We start from the raw sequence: 17,469 nt of genomic DNA, 5'->3' as shown, positions 1-17,469 counted from the left end.
TTTTTTTTAATTCTCTCTTGGAGGGACATTACAGTTGAAGTATGTTATATTGCTAACCATGCGAGGTCCAGTTCTAATGGGAGAAGCATTTAAACTAGTAGAAGGTCTATTCTTGTTCATATTACCATTACTTCTAAACGATCTTCGATTAAAGAATTGTAACTTCCTAGTGAGATAAACTGCTTCTTCATCATTCACTTAATTTGCTTAGAGGGCTATCACTCTTATCAATTAGTTTGCTTGGATGGCTATTATTCTATTAATTTACTTTGAATCATTTTCTACATTTCATTCAGGCTATGTTTGGAAGTCAAGAAGAAAAGAAAAAAGAAAAAAAAAAATATATATATATATATATAAAAGACAATAAGACGCCATGCTCATACAACTCACATCCTCATAGTGGGGATCAACCGGTGAAACACGCACAGTATTTAGGCCCAGTCCTTTTGGAATGCTAACTCAGACTGTTATTTTTAATTAAATGAATACTTAGCCAGGGACTGCAAGTCTTCCAGTTCATGTGGGACGCGATGCCAACATGATTCATACCCTCACACAGGGGTTTTGCTCCCAGGGACTAAACGGCCACCTTGCCTCAACGTCCAGAGCATAAAGACCTATTCTTTTGGAATATTACTGGAGGAACAAGCAGTATGAATCTAAGGCTACATAGTCTGATTGTCAGATGTACCGATCTAGATCTAGAGCTTTAGACTACTCTCTGATTATATATCAGTCCACTACTCCTGATATAATACAGAGTTGAAATATCGTAATCGCTCCCTAAGAAAGATCTTCGATCTTAACCTTCTTTCAGTCATTTCGGAATAATTTGAGAAGAATTTACAAAAGAAAATAAAATTTCTGTCTGAACCTTACATCATATCCTTTAATCATTCTTGATAAACTACTCACACATGTTTAAATTAAAACATGAACAAAATAAAGAAAGAAAAACAGAAAAGAAAACAGCTTAACTGGATCTAGCAGCCAGAATCAAGAGGCTCGACTGTAGGCTTTAGCCTGGTGCTAGAAGAAGAAGCTGCGATGTATTAAAAGAAAAGAAAGAAACTTACAGGAATGATGATCTTCTTTTATTAAATAAGGGATATTGTACAAGAACTATTACAGAGAAAAACTTCTAAGAAAAATTTCTAAGGAAAGAGAGGCTCCCTTCTAATGAAGAACTTCCTCCTTTATATAGACAAAAATTACAAAGTATATTTCAAAATTTTTGAAGTCCGGAAGTCCGGATAAGTCTGCTGATATTTTTCAAATCTGGTCTTCTTTTTCAAACTTTGGCTGGCCCACCTTTTTGGACATATCCACAAGTGTCGGCCAAACACTTTGTTTTTCCAAAAAGGGTCTTCTAGTAAATTCTTCAGACTGTAGATTATATATATATATATATATATAAAAGACAATAAGACCAAAATCATAATTATACATGGATTTTTTTTTGTGTGTATCTTTCTCCTTAAATTTAATTTAATTTTTTTGATATTTTTTTTTTCTATTCTTGGCTCCCAAACCTCATACCCATTTGAATGTAGCGGACAACAACGGGGTTCAAGAATTGATGTGTAATCGAATCATAGGAGCCAGTAATTGCCGATATGCTCGTAATGGTGACGTTATTGTTGCTGTAATCAAAGCAGTGCCCAATATGCCTCTAGAAAGATCAGAGGTAATCGTAGCCAGATCAATCTTTCAATAATTGTAGTTGCTTCTGCAGAAGACTGGTGGACATCAGAAATCAAACCTTTTTTTATTGATTTAGTTTCGGATTCATCCATTCTCTTATCAAAATTTACGATACCAAACTGAGCGATTGACACCCCTAAATTTCTCCGATAAAATAAAGTTTTCAAGGCTTTACGTGGTCTGGGCTCATGCTAGAACCACTATATGCCAAGCCTAGCCCATTTATATACCGGGCTTTACATCTCAATTCCTAGTTGGCCCATTTATTTCCTTTTTTTTTTTTTTTTCTCCATAAATTAATTACAGAAGTAAATCCGTGGCAGTCGCTCTCTCGTTTTGCTTTCGGTGGATTCCCGACAGCTTCCCTCCGGCGAAAGTACGTTCCTTTTTTCCTTATTTATGCCTTTAATTTGAAATTAACAAAAGAGAAAGGATAAGCGTTAGTTCGTATTCAGATCTGAACTTGATCTCGAAATTTGTTGTCAGAGAAATTCATCGAAAGCTTATGGTGATGATGTTTTATCGATTTCATTTATGCTTAAACAGGTTGATCTGCATCTACAAATTTAAGTTTTACGTCTTTGTCTGTGAGAATTTCTCTTTTTTATCATCTTCTTGTCAGTTCTCTGCAACATTTTTCACAGTTTTTGATTTTGTAATTTATGATATCCTTCAATCTCGTTCTTTCCTCTCAATTTCTTTCGAACTAATTGTTTATAGAGTTTTCTTTCTTTCCGCATTTTGTTAATGAGTTTTAGTAATTTTCTTTGCATGCTTTGGTTCGATTTTGATTTAAGTTCTTATTACGAGTAGATCGTATTTTGTATCAATCTCTTTGTGCAATTCTCGCAGAATCGCTCATGTTGGGTATTTTGTTGAATTTCTTGGTAGGGTGACCATATACTACTGATAGCCGATCTAACTGTTTTCAAGAAGGGAAAGAAAGAGCAAAGGAATCTGAACCTTGCGAGCCATGAATCCCAGGAGGTTTGTCTCTGGTTACTTTCCCTTTGTCATTTATCCTCTGCTGTTTCATTTGGTCGATGATTCAGTTCCATTGTGATTAAGCTAATTGCCTGCCATTATCCTAGATTTGTAAATTTGTGTTGAATTAGATGAAGTAATACATTCATGCTGGATTTGTAATTCTGGGCTAAATTATCTGAAATGACAAGATAAAGAGATTGTTTTTTTTTTTGGATGAATAAGATGAAGAGATTGTCAGCTTTCTCTCTCCCTTTTTTTTCCACATGTGGTTAAAATTTATAACCGTGTTCCTCAATTGTGCCTCATATTTTTTGTTCCTCAAATCTTCCACCTCTGGTTATGTTATAAAACTAAAGCAAATAAAACTGTTTTCTTTAATATTTTGTCATTTTCTCACTACAAATTTTTTTGATGGCCGTTGTTGGTTCATTTTCTTCACTAGTCACTTCTGGATTTTTAGTTGTCTGTACTGGTTTTTGAAGATACTTGGTTCAAAGAGTGGTTTTGAATAGCATGTTTAGTTATTTGTACAGACTGCATAACTTAGTTCAAAGAGGAGTTTTGAATATTATGTTTAGTTATTTGTACAGACTTGATAACTTAGTTCAAAGACGGATTTCGATTCCTTTTTAGTTATATGTACAGGCTGCATAATTTGTTCAGAGAATTTTTCTTAGAAATAAGTAATAACTCTATATAGATTGCTTATTTTCTGCTGTTAATATGATACTATTGTATTGTACTACTGTTTTACTAGAAGAATATGTTTTATTAGGCTTTTGGTCTAATAAGTGTTGGTAGGGATTTTTTTTGTTTCTTAGTGGCATAATCGTAATGCACATTTTATTATGTGAAGAGGAGAAATTTTGAGCATGTTAGGTGTATCAAAGGTGAGGATGTTAGGGTGCTTGTAAATGATGAAGACATTATGAAAAGATAGGTCATTCTTTTTGCAAGTTCTTAGATGGAGACAGCTTGAGTAGGTTTATAGTGGGAGAGTGCATCCGTTATATATACGTAAGATTGGTGTAGTTGAGGTTAAAGATGCCTTAAGAAAGATAAATCATGTAAGATTCTAGCCCAGACGAAGTCCCAATAGAAGTTTGGAAGAGCTTAGGACTTTGTGGTGTATCATGGTTAACCAACCATTTTAACAAGATAATGAGCACAAGGAAAATGCCAGACGAGTGGAGGAGGAGCACCGTTGTTCCCATCTATAAAAACAAAGGGGATATTAAAGATTGCAACAACTATAGAGGCATAAAACTTATGAGCCATACTATGAAGCTCTGAGAGAAAGTTATTGAAGCCCGCTTGAGAAGAGATATGATGTTTCAATTAACCGATTTGGTTTTATATCAGGTAGATCTACCATAGAATCTATCTACCTTCTCAGGAGACTCATGGAAACCTATAGAACTGCCAAGAAAGGACTACACATGGTCTTTATTGACTCAGAAAAGGCTTACGACAGGGTCCCCAGAGAGTTAATATGACATGTTCTAGAGAAGAGAACGGTGTCGAGCAAATATACAGATATAATTAAAGATATCTATGATGAAGTGGTGACTAGTGTGAAAATCAAAGGTGGCCAAATGAGTGAGTTCCTAATTACTATTGGGCTCCATCAAGGATCAGCTTTAAGCCCTTACCTATTTGTGCTTGTAATGGATGAGTTGACCAAAAGGATTCAAGGAGAGGTTCCATGGATTTTATTTTTTATTTTTTAATGAATAAATAAATTCATTACCAAGAAGAATAATATACAAGGGAAAGAGGGGTGGGGGCGGAGCCTAATGAAAGGCGCGAGCACTCAAGAGAGGGCAAAAAACATTAAAGGGCAAAGAGCCCAACAAAAGGAGAAGCGAACATCAAGGGGGTAATAATAGCAATAGGGAGGCCCCTAGGAGACAACAATGAGCATGTTCCTTGGGAAGTCAAAGACCAGACGATGGCGAAGACAACCAAGTTTGGAGCTAACATTAAAATAGATGCCCTTCCAAATATTATCAAAAGATCGAGAGTTGGAACACTATATACGGAGATTACGCTCCATCCAAATATGATTGATCGTGGCACAAAAGGCAAGCTTTCCCGCAGTATTATTACAAATGGAGGAGCTGCCAAAAGTCGTGTCTACACATATGCATTCTCTTGCTAAAGGGAGAATTCTCATATGGGACAGCCAGTAGGAACTAAGGACCCTCTTCTAGACAGAGGAAGAAAAAGGGCAAGAGAAGAAAAGATGGTCGACATCTTCAATATCGTTCCATCAGAGACATTAAGAAGAGGGGACCTGAATATGCCGATAAATGAGGAAGGACTGCGTGGGGGGGCAGTTGGAGATGGTTTGCCTAGCTGTGAAGCTGTGACGAGGGATATGACCTTTAAACCAAATAATGTTGTTCATTATGATATTGTACTATTGGATGACACAAATACAAGGATCAATGCTAAACTGGAGCTATGGAGATCATTTTTGGAATCAAGAGGTTTGAAGATAAGTAGAACAAAAACGGAGTATTTGATGTGTACTTTAGCCACACTATGATGGATAATAACATGGTAACTATTGAGGGGAGAGTGATACCGCAAAGTGATTATTTTAGATATTTGGAATATATCATAAATAAGGAAGGCGATATAGAGGATGATGTGTTACATAGAAGTAAAGTGGGATGGACGAAGTGGATAAGTGCGACCAGAGTTTTGTGCGACGAACGTGTCCCTATAAAACTTAAGGGAAAGTCTATAGGACAGTCGTACGCTTGACTATGATATATGGTGCGGAATGTTGGGCAGTTAAGAGCTGCATATTGATAAGCTATGTGTGGATGAGATAAGAATGTTAAAATGGATGTGCAGGAAAACTAGAAAAAATAAAAGCATTAGAGCGGACTTGGGAGTTGCCCCAATTTATGATAAACTTCGAGAAAGTCATTTGAGATGGTAACCATGTTCAATGGAGGCCATTGGATGCACCAATAAGGAGGAGTGATCTAATCCAAATAATGGATGTAAAAAAGCTAGGGGCAGGCAAAATATGACCATAGGAGAGGTGATGAGAAAATACATGCAGAGATTGGGCCTTACTCCAAGTATGGCATCGAATAGAGCGGATCGGCGATCCAGGATTAATGTAGGACTAGATTTGACAAGTCAAACTAGACCCAAACAACAGGAACTTGTAGACCAAAGAACAACCAAAACCAATCCCCATATTCCAGCGATAATCAACCAACAGAAAAAGAAGAAACCAGTAACTATCGATCACAGTAATCAATGCCACTTAGGTCAGATATCAGTAGATCAAATAAGTTTAAACCAGCAGTAGTAATAAGAGGCAACAGTCCCAAAACAACAGCAGAAAAATAACATAACAGAATAAGACAAATCAGGCTATCGATTCTGGTTGTATTCTGGCAGAATCACTACAGGGCAAAATTCTGGAGATTTCGAATATCTCTATAATGGCAGCACAGAATTAGGCCTGCTTTGGTTTGATTCTTAAGGGAGTACAGGGGAGTAATCAACCACAGTTTGGAAACCAATCAGTGGCTGGAACTGGCTCCAGCAGAAAAAGACCGAAGGCTCTGTTTCAGAATTTCTGGGCAAAAAATTTAAAGTTATAAATAACTGATTGTTTGACAACAGTAAAACCTTGAAACAAACTTAAAAGAGAATAAGAAGACTTATAGAAACCCTCCTGGACTTCACGCCGCAAGGAGTCAACCGGATCAAACACCAGCCTTGTTCTGTGATCACACACACAGAAAATCCAGTAGATGCATGGCAGCGACCAGCAGCAGGTTCTTTTTTTTTCAAAATCAAAATTGTCTCTCTATGATGAGAGCTCTCCTTTATTTATAATAATGATGGGATTACAAGAAAATAGAAACTAACTTTAGTTTCCAAAAACTGAAATAGGAAACAAAAAATTAGAAACTCACCTAGTTACTAAATCTAAAATTAGAAACTTACAAAATAGAAAGTCCTTTAGTTACTAAAACTGAAAATAGAAACTAACTTATGATTAAAAATTGGAAACTAACTAGGTACTGAAATTAGAAACTAAATAACCCCATCTAAAAAGGAAACTAAAGAAAAAGGAAACAAATCACTGAATCCCGTATTCAATCTTAGACCCTCCCTTTTAGACCCATAAAAGTGGTCTATTACACTCAAAACACATGGGATCAAAGGCCCAATATGTATGGAACCCAACCCTAAGCTTATTCCTAATAAAACAAGCCTATTTAGGAAACTAAACTGCATCAAGGATCCAGGTAGTTGACCCCATCTAGCCGTGTTCTACTTCGTTACTATTTATATTATTTGTTTCCTTTCACTTACTTTTCCTTTTCCCAGTCCTTGCTTGGATCCATGTAGCCGACCCCATTAAGTTGGGATATTTTTTTGTTCATCGCTTCCATTGCTTATTTTTATATGCTGATTTGCAGGGAGCGTAACCATAGAACTGCTCTCTTTGATGGCATTGAGGAGGGTGGGATCAGAGCCTCCTCATCATACGCTTCCCATGAAATTGATGAACATGACAATGATAGAGCTGTGGATGGATTGCAAGACAGAGTCAATATACTGAAGAGAGTAAGAAAATCAATTTTTGTTATACCATTAATTAAAATCAATTTTTGTTATACCATTAATTATGTGTTTGTGGCTTGTCTTCTTGACTATGGCAGGATGTAGGATGTGTTTGTATTGTCCCATAATACATGATTTGCATCCTGGTTCATGGTGAAATTTTTATTTTAACTGTATATAATTGTTTCTTTTTCTATGCTATGATCTTTTACGAAGTGAATAATTTGCATCTCGTGTATGTTCTAAAAGTAGATAACATACAGATTTTCCAGGCTAACAAGAAGCCATTCTAAACTTCAAATTAGTTTCCAGTCATTAGGATATTTGGCTTGTAACCTTCTGTTGTATCAAGAAGTTGTTCGAAATTTGTTGTGTACCATAATTATAAATAGGGTGCAGTTTTCGTGGATGGTGGTCCAAAAAGGAATCTTTGGACAGCCACCTAGTCTTGCCACATGGCAGGTTGGAAGGGGTTGAAATTTTGTGGATCAGTAGACCCCAAGGCCCCCTTTTGGGTCTCCTTATCTCTTCATATTGTTCCTCACCATATTCTATGGCATGGCACATCTATGCATTCCACATGGGCACCACAACCAGAAAAATCCTTACCTAAACTAAGTTGGTAAGATAGAGTGCGGTTGGTTTATTGGGTAATCAGGGTACATTCACATTTACAAAAAAGGGGTCCTCTCTCTGGATCAATTAAGAGTTATAATTTTAGCCCATTAAAAAGTCTGCATGCTTCATCAGTATGTCACCAAAGAGAGTACTGATACATTTCATGGTCTTATATATTAACAGTTGACTGGAGACATACACGAGGAGGTTGAGAGTCATAACCGTGTACTGGATCGAATGGTAAGTTTAAACCGAATTGTCTATGGTTGACTGAAAGGTATTTGCTTGTCTTTGTTCTTACGAGGATTATATTCATTAACCAGGGCAATGATATGGATGCATCTAGGGGTATCCTGTCTGGAACTATGGATCGATTCAAGTCGGTATGCAGAGAAGATTCCATGTCCTCTTTTTTTGTTTTGTGAAACCATTCCTTCTCTTTTTCATTGTTGAGTATGAATCTTTACTGGTGTAGGCTTTTGAGACCAAATCAAGCAGGAGAATGTTTACACTTGTGGCGTCTTTCGTTGTCATCTTCCTGATTATATATTATCTGACTAGATGATCAATGTATTGAAGATTTACCTAAAAAGTGCAACTGCAAGGTTTGCTAGAATGGAAGGACCATTATCTCCTTCATACATCTAATATCCAACTAGATAACAATGGTCCCCCACTGTAAGATATATCCCTGTATGTGAGTTCACAAAGTATGTACTCCACTGTATTCGACTTGTATGTGTATTGGAAAGGATTGCAGTTCCTCATTTCCTGCATCTTTATCTGTTCTTTGCCCCCCCCCCTTTTTTTCTTTCTTTTCCTTATGCGTTTTCTTTTGTTGATGAATTCCATTTCATCTTGATTCAAAACAAAGGCACCAAAATCTCTTTCTATGGGTTTTTCTTTTCAATCACTCTCTCTTTGCTTTGTGTCTTGGATTTAGGAGGGTTTTTACCAATCATAGGTATTGATTGTCATCATTTGAGTATCAGAGTTTGATGATTCCTCCTTTCAAGAGCCGTCGTGCATAAGGCACAGACCAGGACTATAAAATGGATCATCCACACAGTGATCAGTTTGGAAATATGACAGTGGAAGGTTATTGTCTACCATAAATATCTCAACTGATTGCCAGGGTAAATGCGTCTATAAAGATCAAGCTACAGTATTCTTAAGCTTAATTATATTGATATTCCACCATTGTTTTAGGTTTCAAGGGAAGCAATATTCAGTAAGATAGGCTGGTGAGGGTTACCCAGTGCATTAAGCTCCCACCATTATGGGGTCTAGTGAGGGTTATAACATATGCTGTCTTACCCTCCGCATCACAAAGAAGCTTTTCTCCAACTTGAACCCACGGCTACTGGGTCACATTGGAGCAACATTATCATTACATTGAGGACCTTGAGGTCAATCCTCAAAATGAAATATTTTATGTGAAATTTGATCTACATGTCAAAGCTGGAGTGAACTTAAACTGTAAGAAAGGGGTCAATAGCATCTCTGGGAGTATCATTTTGTACAAAAACATGAAAAGTTGCGATATGACCTTAGAAGAACTCAACCTCATAAATGGCTTTACAATGTGAGGGGATCTAGGATCACATCAACCCATATCAAATCTTTTTCAAAATCGATGTGGTATTAGTCCCATGTCTATATGACTGATACGGGACCTTAAAAAATTGAGTGTGCTGTGACTTTGTGGAGGGTGGGGTTTGGAACGGACTATGATCTAACAATTGGGATTCTTTGGAAACTTTGAGCAGTGGGAATAGGAAAGAGCCACCAACAAAGTATTAACTCCTAAGACGGCAATATGGGCTAAAGTGCTGAGAGCCAAATATTGCTCAAATAGATCCATGTTTGATCCAAAGGCCTTTCAAAGACGCGGATCCTGGATGTGGAACGCCATAGTCTCAATGTTACCTATCCTCAAAAAATGCATTGTCTCAAAAATTGGAAATGGAGTTTATACCTATTTTTGGTATGACCGAAAATTTAGGTTCAGGTTTATCACAGTTTAAAATGTTCAGACCATAGTTACTCCTGATAAAGTCAATAAATTTATTGAAAATCAATCTTGGAAAATGGAGGAGTTGGGAGCTTCAATTCACCCAACTTTGATTCCTTCTATTACCCAAATTCGTCCCTCCCTACAGAATGATCAATGTGTGTGCTCGTTAACACCACGAGGCTCTTTCTGTACAAGAGCAGGAGCCATTTTTATCCAAAAAAATCAAGGTCGGCGGGTGACAGTAAGAGGCATATCAAGTTGATGGTGGAAGTTTCTACAGAAACTAAAAATCCATCCCAAATTCAAAATGTTTTTTGGGCCAACCTTACAAAATGGAATAACAGTCAAGGAAATTTTGGGACAGTGGATGACCATTGACAGAACTTGTGTTTATTGCAATAACTTTACTGAATCCTCTCTCCATTTATTTATTAATTGTGAATTCTCGAGGTATATTTGGGCAGCAGGACCTCTTGGACTAAGGTTATAGAATATCAATGCGAATTATTTCTTTGAGACGGTAAAGTATTTATTTTATCAAAAAAATGTCTCAAAATCAGATCTTAAATGGGTTTTCAATGTTTTTGCCATCACCATATATTTTTATATGACATCTGAATGACATCATTGCATCCAAAGGTAATCCAAATCCAATGCATGTGTGACGTAAAATAAATAAGTGGATTGCTGATTTACATATCTTTCCTAAATGTACTAATGCTTCACTACCTTTTTTGACCTACTCAACTTTGGTTTATGATGAAGCAACTAATATTTTAAACTCAGCTTCAGAATGGGCATTCGGAATTATGTCACAAGACCAGTTTAGGTTCATCAGCTCAAATACTACTACAAATACTCAGAGTGAAGCAACAGAAGCGGAGAGAATCCTGGCAAGATTGAGGAAAACTACTGCCAAATAATGGAATATACAAGAAGTTTGGTATACAAACAAGGTTTTAATTCACCTAATTCCATTCCGTATCGAAGAAACTTAATCTCTCCTATATTTTGCAAAATTCCATGAGATTTCATCTCTTTCATAGACAATCATTTCACCATAAGGCAGCAGAAGATTATCCAGTTATGAACTTATTTCATATGGCTTGTAACTCTAATGAACTCTATGACCATGATGTAACTACTTTAGATTAATCTAGTTTTCTGTTATTTTATGAAAAAAAAAAAAATCCCAAGACGTAAATCTTGGTATCTCTTTAACAGCATCCAACAAACCCACAGGAACCCACACCTTGTCCATAGAAAGGTTAGCATTGGATGCAACTTGTCAGAAATTTTTTTCATTCAACCAAACGTTATCTTAGCAGTCTAACTTAATATTTGGTTTTAATTAAGTGTTGCCTGCCAAAACCCCTCCCTTTCGTCATGCCCATCTAACGAACCGTCCCTTTTGATGTCCATTGAGACTAATTACGTTTAGGTGTGGTATGTAAAGATGCTTAAAGAAAACTCTTCTTCAGATGATTGTTATAACAGTTTAGATATATTTTCTGAAGGAATAGAACAATTGGCATTGAATATCTCAATCCCTCAGCAAGTAGGACGTGAGTATCATTAATAATAATGGTGGCAAAATGAGGCTCATACAATTGGATAAACTATATCCAGATCAAAGAATGTTTTAATCCTCCACATTGGTGCCAGAAGATCAGACTAACACAAATGTCAAACAAATACTAGGAAAATTACCAGGAGAGAGAGGGAGAGAGAGGACAAGCACTCTAATTGAGTGGGGAAAGCTCCTTTCACTCATTTTGCCCTATTCTTTATATTTTGGACAATCACCCTCGCAAATCAAGACACCACAACAATCAATTATCCTTTCAGCAATCATTTTTTTTCTTCCTGTGCATATCAGCTGTTGTTAGCTTCCAAGTACAAACTGTACAAGCTGAGTGGAGTTTGGAAGAGAAGGTATCAAATTTGAAGATTAATGGTAGCTTAAAACATTTGCACCTAAGTTGTTTTAACTTTACAAAGTGATTGAAAGAATAAAATAGGAATCAAAAGGTTGCAAGATGGTTTTGCCAAAAGAGAATGAAAACACATGTTACAAAACCAAAGAACTTAGTTTAATTTAAACCTCAAATATGTTCACATACATGCAAATTGATGTATGGAACTCAAACAAGTTTCTTTTCCCTCTCCATCCAATTAAGGCTTTTCGACAACCTCCATTGTTTTGTATTTGTGTAAAGAGTAAGCAAAACAAATTGAGGGAAGCAAAGAAACATAATCATGGCCTCAAAGAAGAAAGGATACTTCTCTGGAGGCTGAAATGTCAAGTAGATGAGATGAAGTAGAACAGAGCACAAGAGAAGTAGGGACATCACAAACCCTGCCCATTTGGGGAGATAAACCTCCCTTCCACCTTGTCTGCTACCTGACGAATAGTAAATAAGGAGGAACAGTGCAAGTAGAGCCATGTATGGTAAAATCAGATGGTCACGGCAAAGGAGGGGATACATTGAGAACATGGCATAGAATGTGAACCACTTGAAAAGAAGAGGCTCTTCCAAAGCCAACAGACTTGCCGGTAAAAGAGGCAACAGGATAGACTTCTCATGAACTGTCATTTTTTCCATAAGCAACATTGCAGCTAATTCTCAGAAAACATACCCAAAAAGAGTCCAAGGGAGAAAGAATCTCAAAAAGGAGAAGGATGTTTCATAGATCATACCTTGAAATGAGAATAAGTAGAATGCAAATGAACTATTTAGTAGTGCATATAGAAAACCCTGATCACTTGGAGATGTTAGCTGCCGAACCATGGAGGGAAGAATACCAAGAACAGTTGCACTGAAGCTGAGAAGCTTCAGTGATTGTGTTGTGAATAATTTCTTCCATTTTATAAGCATGGAAGTGGTACACCAAAAGTTAGCCACATAATCCTCATATAACCCTCTCTCAAAAGGAGCCAGGCGAAAGAGAACCTATTTCATCCATCAGACAAATAACATAAATCACCACAAGTAATTTATCGCAGGAAGAACATAGAAGGATCCGCAACCAAAGATTATATATATACTTGAGAAAGAGAGTACAAACCAGAACAGGGTGGGATCCCATTCTGGCCTTACCTCCTTAAATGCTTCTGTTGAATAAAGATAAGGCCACCAATTAAGAACAAATGTTCCAATAACTGTAAAGCCCAGTTTTAACACCTCAAGCAACGGATACCGACGCTTGAAGCATTTCCCCAAGAGATGGCTGAAAAATGCAGGTGCAAAATATAAACTCATCTGCAAGAAACCAAAACAATACACCCAAATATAAATAACGGCAAAAAATAATTACTTACTATTTACAGAAGGTAAATAAGGTCATAACTCCATGAATTGTGATACATGATAAAATATTGTTGCCTCTCCTGCGAAGCAGACGGTTAAGGCTGCATACATTTGCCCATCCCAGACCCTGCCGTACCAGGATCCTCGCGCATTGGGATGCTCTTTTTTTATAAATTATTGTTGCCAGATTATCCAACAAAGGGACTTTTGACCTAGTTAATGATTGTGTCAAGCCAAGCGAGTAACTCTTTCAAGCAATTGAACACAACTATGTAGCATCTACATTGAGAATTCCAGTATTGACGTCATTAGTCTGATCCTTTGTAGGAACTATTCATCATAATGATATTGCAATATGGATCTGTTTATCATAAAGAGATTTGTGGTTCTTAACCCTACTTCAAAACTTCAAAGCCAATCAAAAAATTTCAACAAACTAAATTCATAAACCAAGTGAATTCAACCATACATTAACTAGAAAACTATAAAAGGGGGAGAGAAACAAAGAAAATTTAGGTAAGTGGTTACCGCAGCACTAGAGAGATAAACAAACCTGTTTATGGTTGAGTGCGAGACTGAACAAGAAACAAGCTACCAAATTGTTTTCAGAGAAGATGGCAGCCACAGCTCCAACTGTAAACCCCAAACTAATGCAGTTGTACTGGCAAGGAACCCGTATGAGTTTATTCTATTCTCCTGATGCATAGTATATAAAGTTGAAAAAAGAGGGAAGTAGAAACTGAATTTTGATGCAAAATTCCTTCAGACCTGAAAATGGCCATGATCAATTAGGATAAGACATGGGCTCACTAAAATCACAGCAAGATGCCATGCCATGTCTTCTTTGTGGCCACTGTGGCGGCGACCAGTGTAGTATGCCATGATGAAAAATAGAACTGCAGGGAAAAAGATAAGGGCATCTGAGGACAACACTGTCCACCTCATTAGAAGCTTTCTGCAAGAAATAAGAGCATTTAAGATCTTACCCAAATATAATTATGCATAAAATAATTCAGACAGTGAATGGAACTCGCCCAAGAGGAGACTCATGACCCCTAGAGGTGAAAAGGGCAACAGAATCAGGATGAAAGTAGTTAAGGAAGAGAGCATGGATATAGCTCTGGTAGGCAGTAAGGGGAGGGTAGTCAAGGCCCCAATAGTGGAGATCATTGGTGGTGCTGTTGCGGTACCATTCCCTGGTAGCAGTGTTAAGGGTTATCTCCATCCAATGCCTCTGCGCCTCATAGTCACCATACTTGGGTGGATCTCCAGCACCTGAGTAGGGATGGAAGGAAACCCCCACCCGCATCAACAAAGCAAAAATGGCGATGCAAAGGAATGAAACCCTACAACTTCCATTAGCCAACCACCACCAAACATCACACTTATCAACCTCCTTCACTGCCTTCTTCCCCATTATTTCTCAGTCCACTTGTCCCCCACTTGAAATCTGGAAAAAGCTGAAGCAACGTTAGGAAGAGATAAAAAGGATTGGAGTAACTCAAGATTAAAATCCACCATTGTTGTATTCTTGACCTACTGTAGTATAACCACTTTTCTTGCATCTTAGATTAACTTTTTCAGTTTCAAAACAAAAAACAAGAAGAAATTAAAGGGATTTCTACCATACCAAGTTACCAACAATGATGGTTACGATTGAATTGCAGGAACCGTGAGCGTTGATGGGAAATTTCCCTCAAAATTCCTTCAATCTCCGATCAGCATTGATAGATAGAACTGGGAACTGGGGGATGAGAGAATGTGGAAGACCCTGCAGACAGTTGGGATTTGGGAATTGAGACTGACTTTTTATTTTTGCAGAGTTTAGGACTCGGCAAGTCAACGGATGAGTGAATGCTCAATGCTCTCGGTGCAACTCATTGCGTGATAACGAGTTTGGGCATGTTTGTTTAAAGAAAGTTATCTGTAGGTGAACATGCCTGCACCAATACGTTGGCTAATGTTGGCTAATGAGAGCACATGTATTGAGTATCAATTAGGAAGAATTGGGTTCTCATTTTGTATTCTATTGTGTCAAGGGCAAACAGGAGCTATGCGCCCCAGGGAGAACAATCCCCTCGGTTTAAAAATCTGATCAGGTGAACACCTTAGTACACATCTGATACACCCGAATCAATCACCCTGTGAAACAAGGACACGTGACATCCGAGGGAAGGACACGCGTTGCCCAACCGGTAGAGGCTGTGAGGGTTCAAACTACGTGAGGAGAGGATACCTGGAGAGGGAAGATCCCCCCCTCGAAGGGGAGTAGGACGTATCCGAGTAGGACTCGGGTAAGGGGGAAAAAGCGTTCGAGTGGGACTCCCTAAACCCTAAACCCTATAAGAGGGAACCCAAAAGGAGAGAATGAGGTAAGTCGTCACACACACTATTACTCTTGGAAAAAACTGTTCTGCCGATCTCTAACTTGGGCGTCGGAGGACTAATCCGGGAGACACCTTCGGGCCTTTGCCTTCTGTGTTTGTCCAGGATTGGTTCTCAACCTCGTACAGATTTTTGGCGGTAACAGATTGGCCCCGTCCGTGAGAAACGACAGAGTAATGGTGGGGAAGACCTACAATCGTCAGAAAACAAGAGCAGTGCCGAGCTTAAATATGGATGAGGGGGAACCTTCAGGAGGGCTCCCCCCTCGATGGAAATCAATGAAAAACGGGGAAACAACGATTGGGAATGTTCCTTGAGGGACCAGCGCTCGGTCGGATATTCAGTGCGCGAAAATAGTAATCCTCCACACCTCCTAGGGCACAGGAATATGTGACGAGGGAATAGTTCGATGCCCTTCAAGAGAAGTATGACCAAATGGCCGAGACAATGAAGGAGGTCTCCAAAGTCGTCTCTCATAAGATCGGCAGAGCACCGCGAGGCTCCCATGTCTAGCCAGAGCGAGATCAAGAAGAGGACAGGACTAGTTCAAAATCTATAAGGTCCGATTGAAATCCTCGAAATCGAGCAATGAGGGAAAGCCCCGCACCCAAAGAAAGGATGAGGTGCGCCACCGAGGCCAGGCATGAGGAATCGCGCCAAGGAGACGGACAGGGACATGGGGACTCGGGGTTGAAGTAGATGATCCTAGACCTGAAAGACGAGATTCGGAAGGTAGCAAAAAACTAGACAGGAACTCGCGAGCCAGACCTCACCAATGACACGGCTCTAGCAAATGAGGTCATGAGGGACCCACTCCCGATCGATTTTTATCTGCCCAAATATGACATCTACGATGGGTCTGGGGACCCCGTCGATCATCTAGAAGGCTTCAAGGTTGCGATGCAGTTCCAGCGAGTCTCGAAAAACATCATGTGTCATGCCTTGCCTTTAACAAAGGAGCGGCAAGGTTATAGTACAACTGCCTGCCGACGAAATCGATTCACAGCTTCAGTGATTTGAGTTACTTCTTCGTAAAGGGATTCTCCAGCAGCTAACCCCTTCAGAAGACCACATTGAACCTGACCAACATCAAACAACATGAAGGAGAGTCACTACGAAGCTACATGAAGCGCTTTCAGCAGGAGAAGATCACTATTAGAAGTTTGGACCTGAAAGAAGAGTCCATGGCGTTGTTGGGAGGCGTCAAAGATAAAGAGCTAAAAAGGTCTTTGGCAAAGCATACACCGAATAACTTATCTGAGTTAAGGGCTCGGTGTGATAAGTATATTCAGATGGAAGAAACCCTTCAAGCTGATGAGAAAGCTGAAGCGAAGATCGGGAGGAAAAGGACCTCAAGGGGTGATGACAAACCTTCTGAGGGTAAGAGATGAAAGGCCGAATGTGATTGGGCACCCAGTCCGCCAAAGAAGTTCGAGAGATATACGTCACCAAACTAGAGACGGACAGATGTGTTGATGCAAATAAAAGAGACCCCATATGCCAAAGTTATGAAGTGACCAGGGAAGATGGAACGACATCCAGAGAGATGCAATATGGACAAGTATTGCCACTTCCACAGAGATCACGACCATGACATCGAAGATTGTTGGCACCTGAAGGGAGTGATAGAAGGGATGATCCGAAGAGGATTTCTAGGTCGATTCGTAGACCGCAAAAAGGAGGATGCCTAAGACGGCAATAACCGCAAGGACAACCGCCAAAGAGACGGTAGAGGTCACCGTGAAAGAAGGAGGCTAGCCCTCAGAGGAAATCAGGAATGGCAAGGGGACCGGACATCCGATGAAGCTGACCATTGCCCCCGTGATGATCATAAAAGCC

The 17,469-nt window shown here is 38.8% G+C and overlaps 2 protein-coding genes across 4 annotated transcripts; one reads left to right on the top strand and one right to left on the bottom strand.

The window, feature by feature from the left end:
- The first annotated feature begins 1,966 nt into the window (after nt 1-1,966).
- LOC122057310 (bet1-like SNARE 1-1) lies at nt 1,967-8,693 on the top strand. 2 transcript variants are annotated; one of them, XM_042619363.1, is made up of 6 exons: nt 1,967-2,083; nt 2,599-2,694; nt 7,155-7,302; nt 8,101-8,157; nt 8,241-8,300; nt 8,393-8,693. In XM_042619363.1, the coding sequence occupies exons 2-6, from the start codon at nt 2,681-2,683 to the stop codon at nt 8,480-8,482; spliced, it is 369 nt and encodes a 122-aa protein (XP_042475297.1). In that variant the 5' UTR covers nt 1,967-2,083; nt 2,599-2,680; the 3' UTR covers nt 8,483-8,693. The 2 variants fall into 2 exon arrangements, with proteins under 2 accessions (XP_042475297.1, XP_042475296.1); XM_042619362.1 differs by lacking the exon at nt 1,967-2,083 and adding an exon at nt 2,099-2,253.
- Nucleotides 8,694-11,851: 3,158 nt separating this feature from the next.
- Nucleotides 11,852-15,169, bottom strand: LOC122057226 (probable dolichyl pyrophosphate Man9GlcNAc2 alpha-1,3-glucosyltransferase). Of its 2 annotated transcripts, none has more exons than XM_042619253.1 (7): nt 14,876-15,169; nt 14,280-14,705; nt 14,014-14,200; nt 13,799-13,906; nt 13,036-13,197; nt 12,636-12,888; nt 11,852-12,524 (listed from the first exon to the last, which is right to left on the bottom strand). In XM_042619253.1, exons 2-7 carry the CDS (start codon nt 14,660-14,662, stop codon nt 12,079-12,081), a joined length of 1,539 nt encoding a protein of 512 aa, XP_042475187.1. In that variant the 5' UTR covers nt 14,663-14,705; nt 14,876-15,169; the 3' UTR covers nt 11,852-12,078. The 2 variants fall into 2 exon arrangements, with proteins under 2 accessions (XP_042475187.1, XP_042475186.1); XM_042619252.1 differs by having other exon boundaries at nt 14,280-14,695; nt 14,876-15,166.
- Nucleotides 15,170-17,469: the final 2,300 nt, after the last annotated feature.

This window comes from Macadamia integrifolia, chromosome 12, assembly GCF_013358625.1.
Source record: "Macadamia integrifolia cultivar HAES 741 chromosome 12, SCU_Mint_v3, whole genome shotgun sequence".
Lineage (NCBI taxonomy): Eukaryota > Viridiplantae > Streptophyta > Magnoliopsida > Proteales > Proteaceae > Macadamia > Macadamia integrifolia.
The sequence above is the reverse complement of the archived record's forward strand: the minus strand, read 5'-3'. Positions and strand labels throughout refer to the sequence as shown.

What these genes read in the sequence shown, in the direction of transcription:
- LOC122057310 (XM_042619363.1), top strand. An exon ending in GAGTCAATATACTGAAGAGA is followed by an intron (nt 7,303 to 8,100) that starts GTAAGAAAATCA and finishes ATATATTAACAG; the next exon opens with TTGACTGGAGACATACACGA. An exon ending in CTATGGATCGATTCAAGTCG is followed by an intron (nt 8,301 to 8,392) that starts GTATGCAGAGAA and finishes TTACTGGTGTAG; the next exon opens with GCTTTTGAGACCAAATCAAG.
- LOC122057226 (XM_042619253.1), bottom strand. Translation starts at nt 14,662, where the DNA reads ATGGGGAAGAAGGCAGTGAAGGAGGTTGATAAGTGTGATGTTTGGTGG. An exon ending in TCGCACTCAACCATAAACAG is followed by an intron (nt 13,198 to 13,798) that starts GTTTGTTTATCT and finishes GGTTTCTTGCAG; the next exon opens with ATGAGTTTATATTTTGCACC. An exon ending in CTACTTATTCTCATTTCAAG is followed by an intron (nt 12,525 to 12,635) that starts GTATGATCTATG and finishes AAAAAATGACAG; the next exon opens with TTCATGAGAAGTCTATCCTG.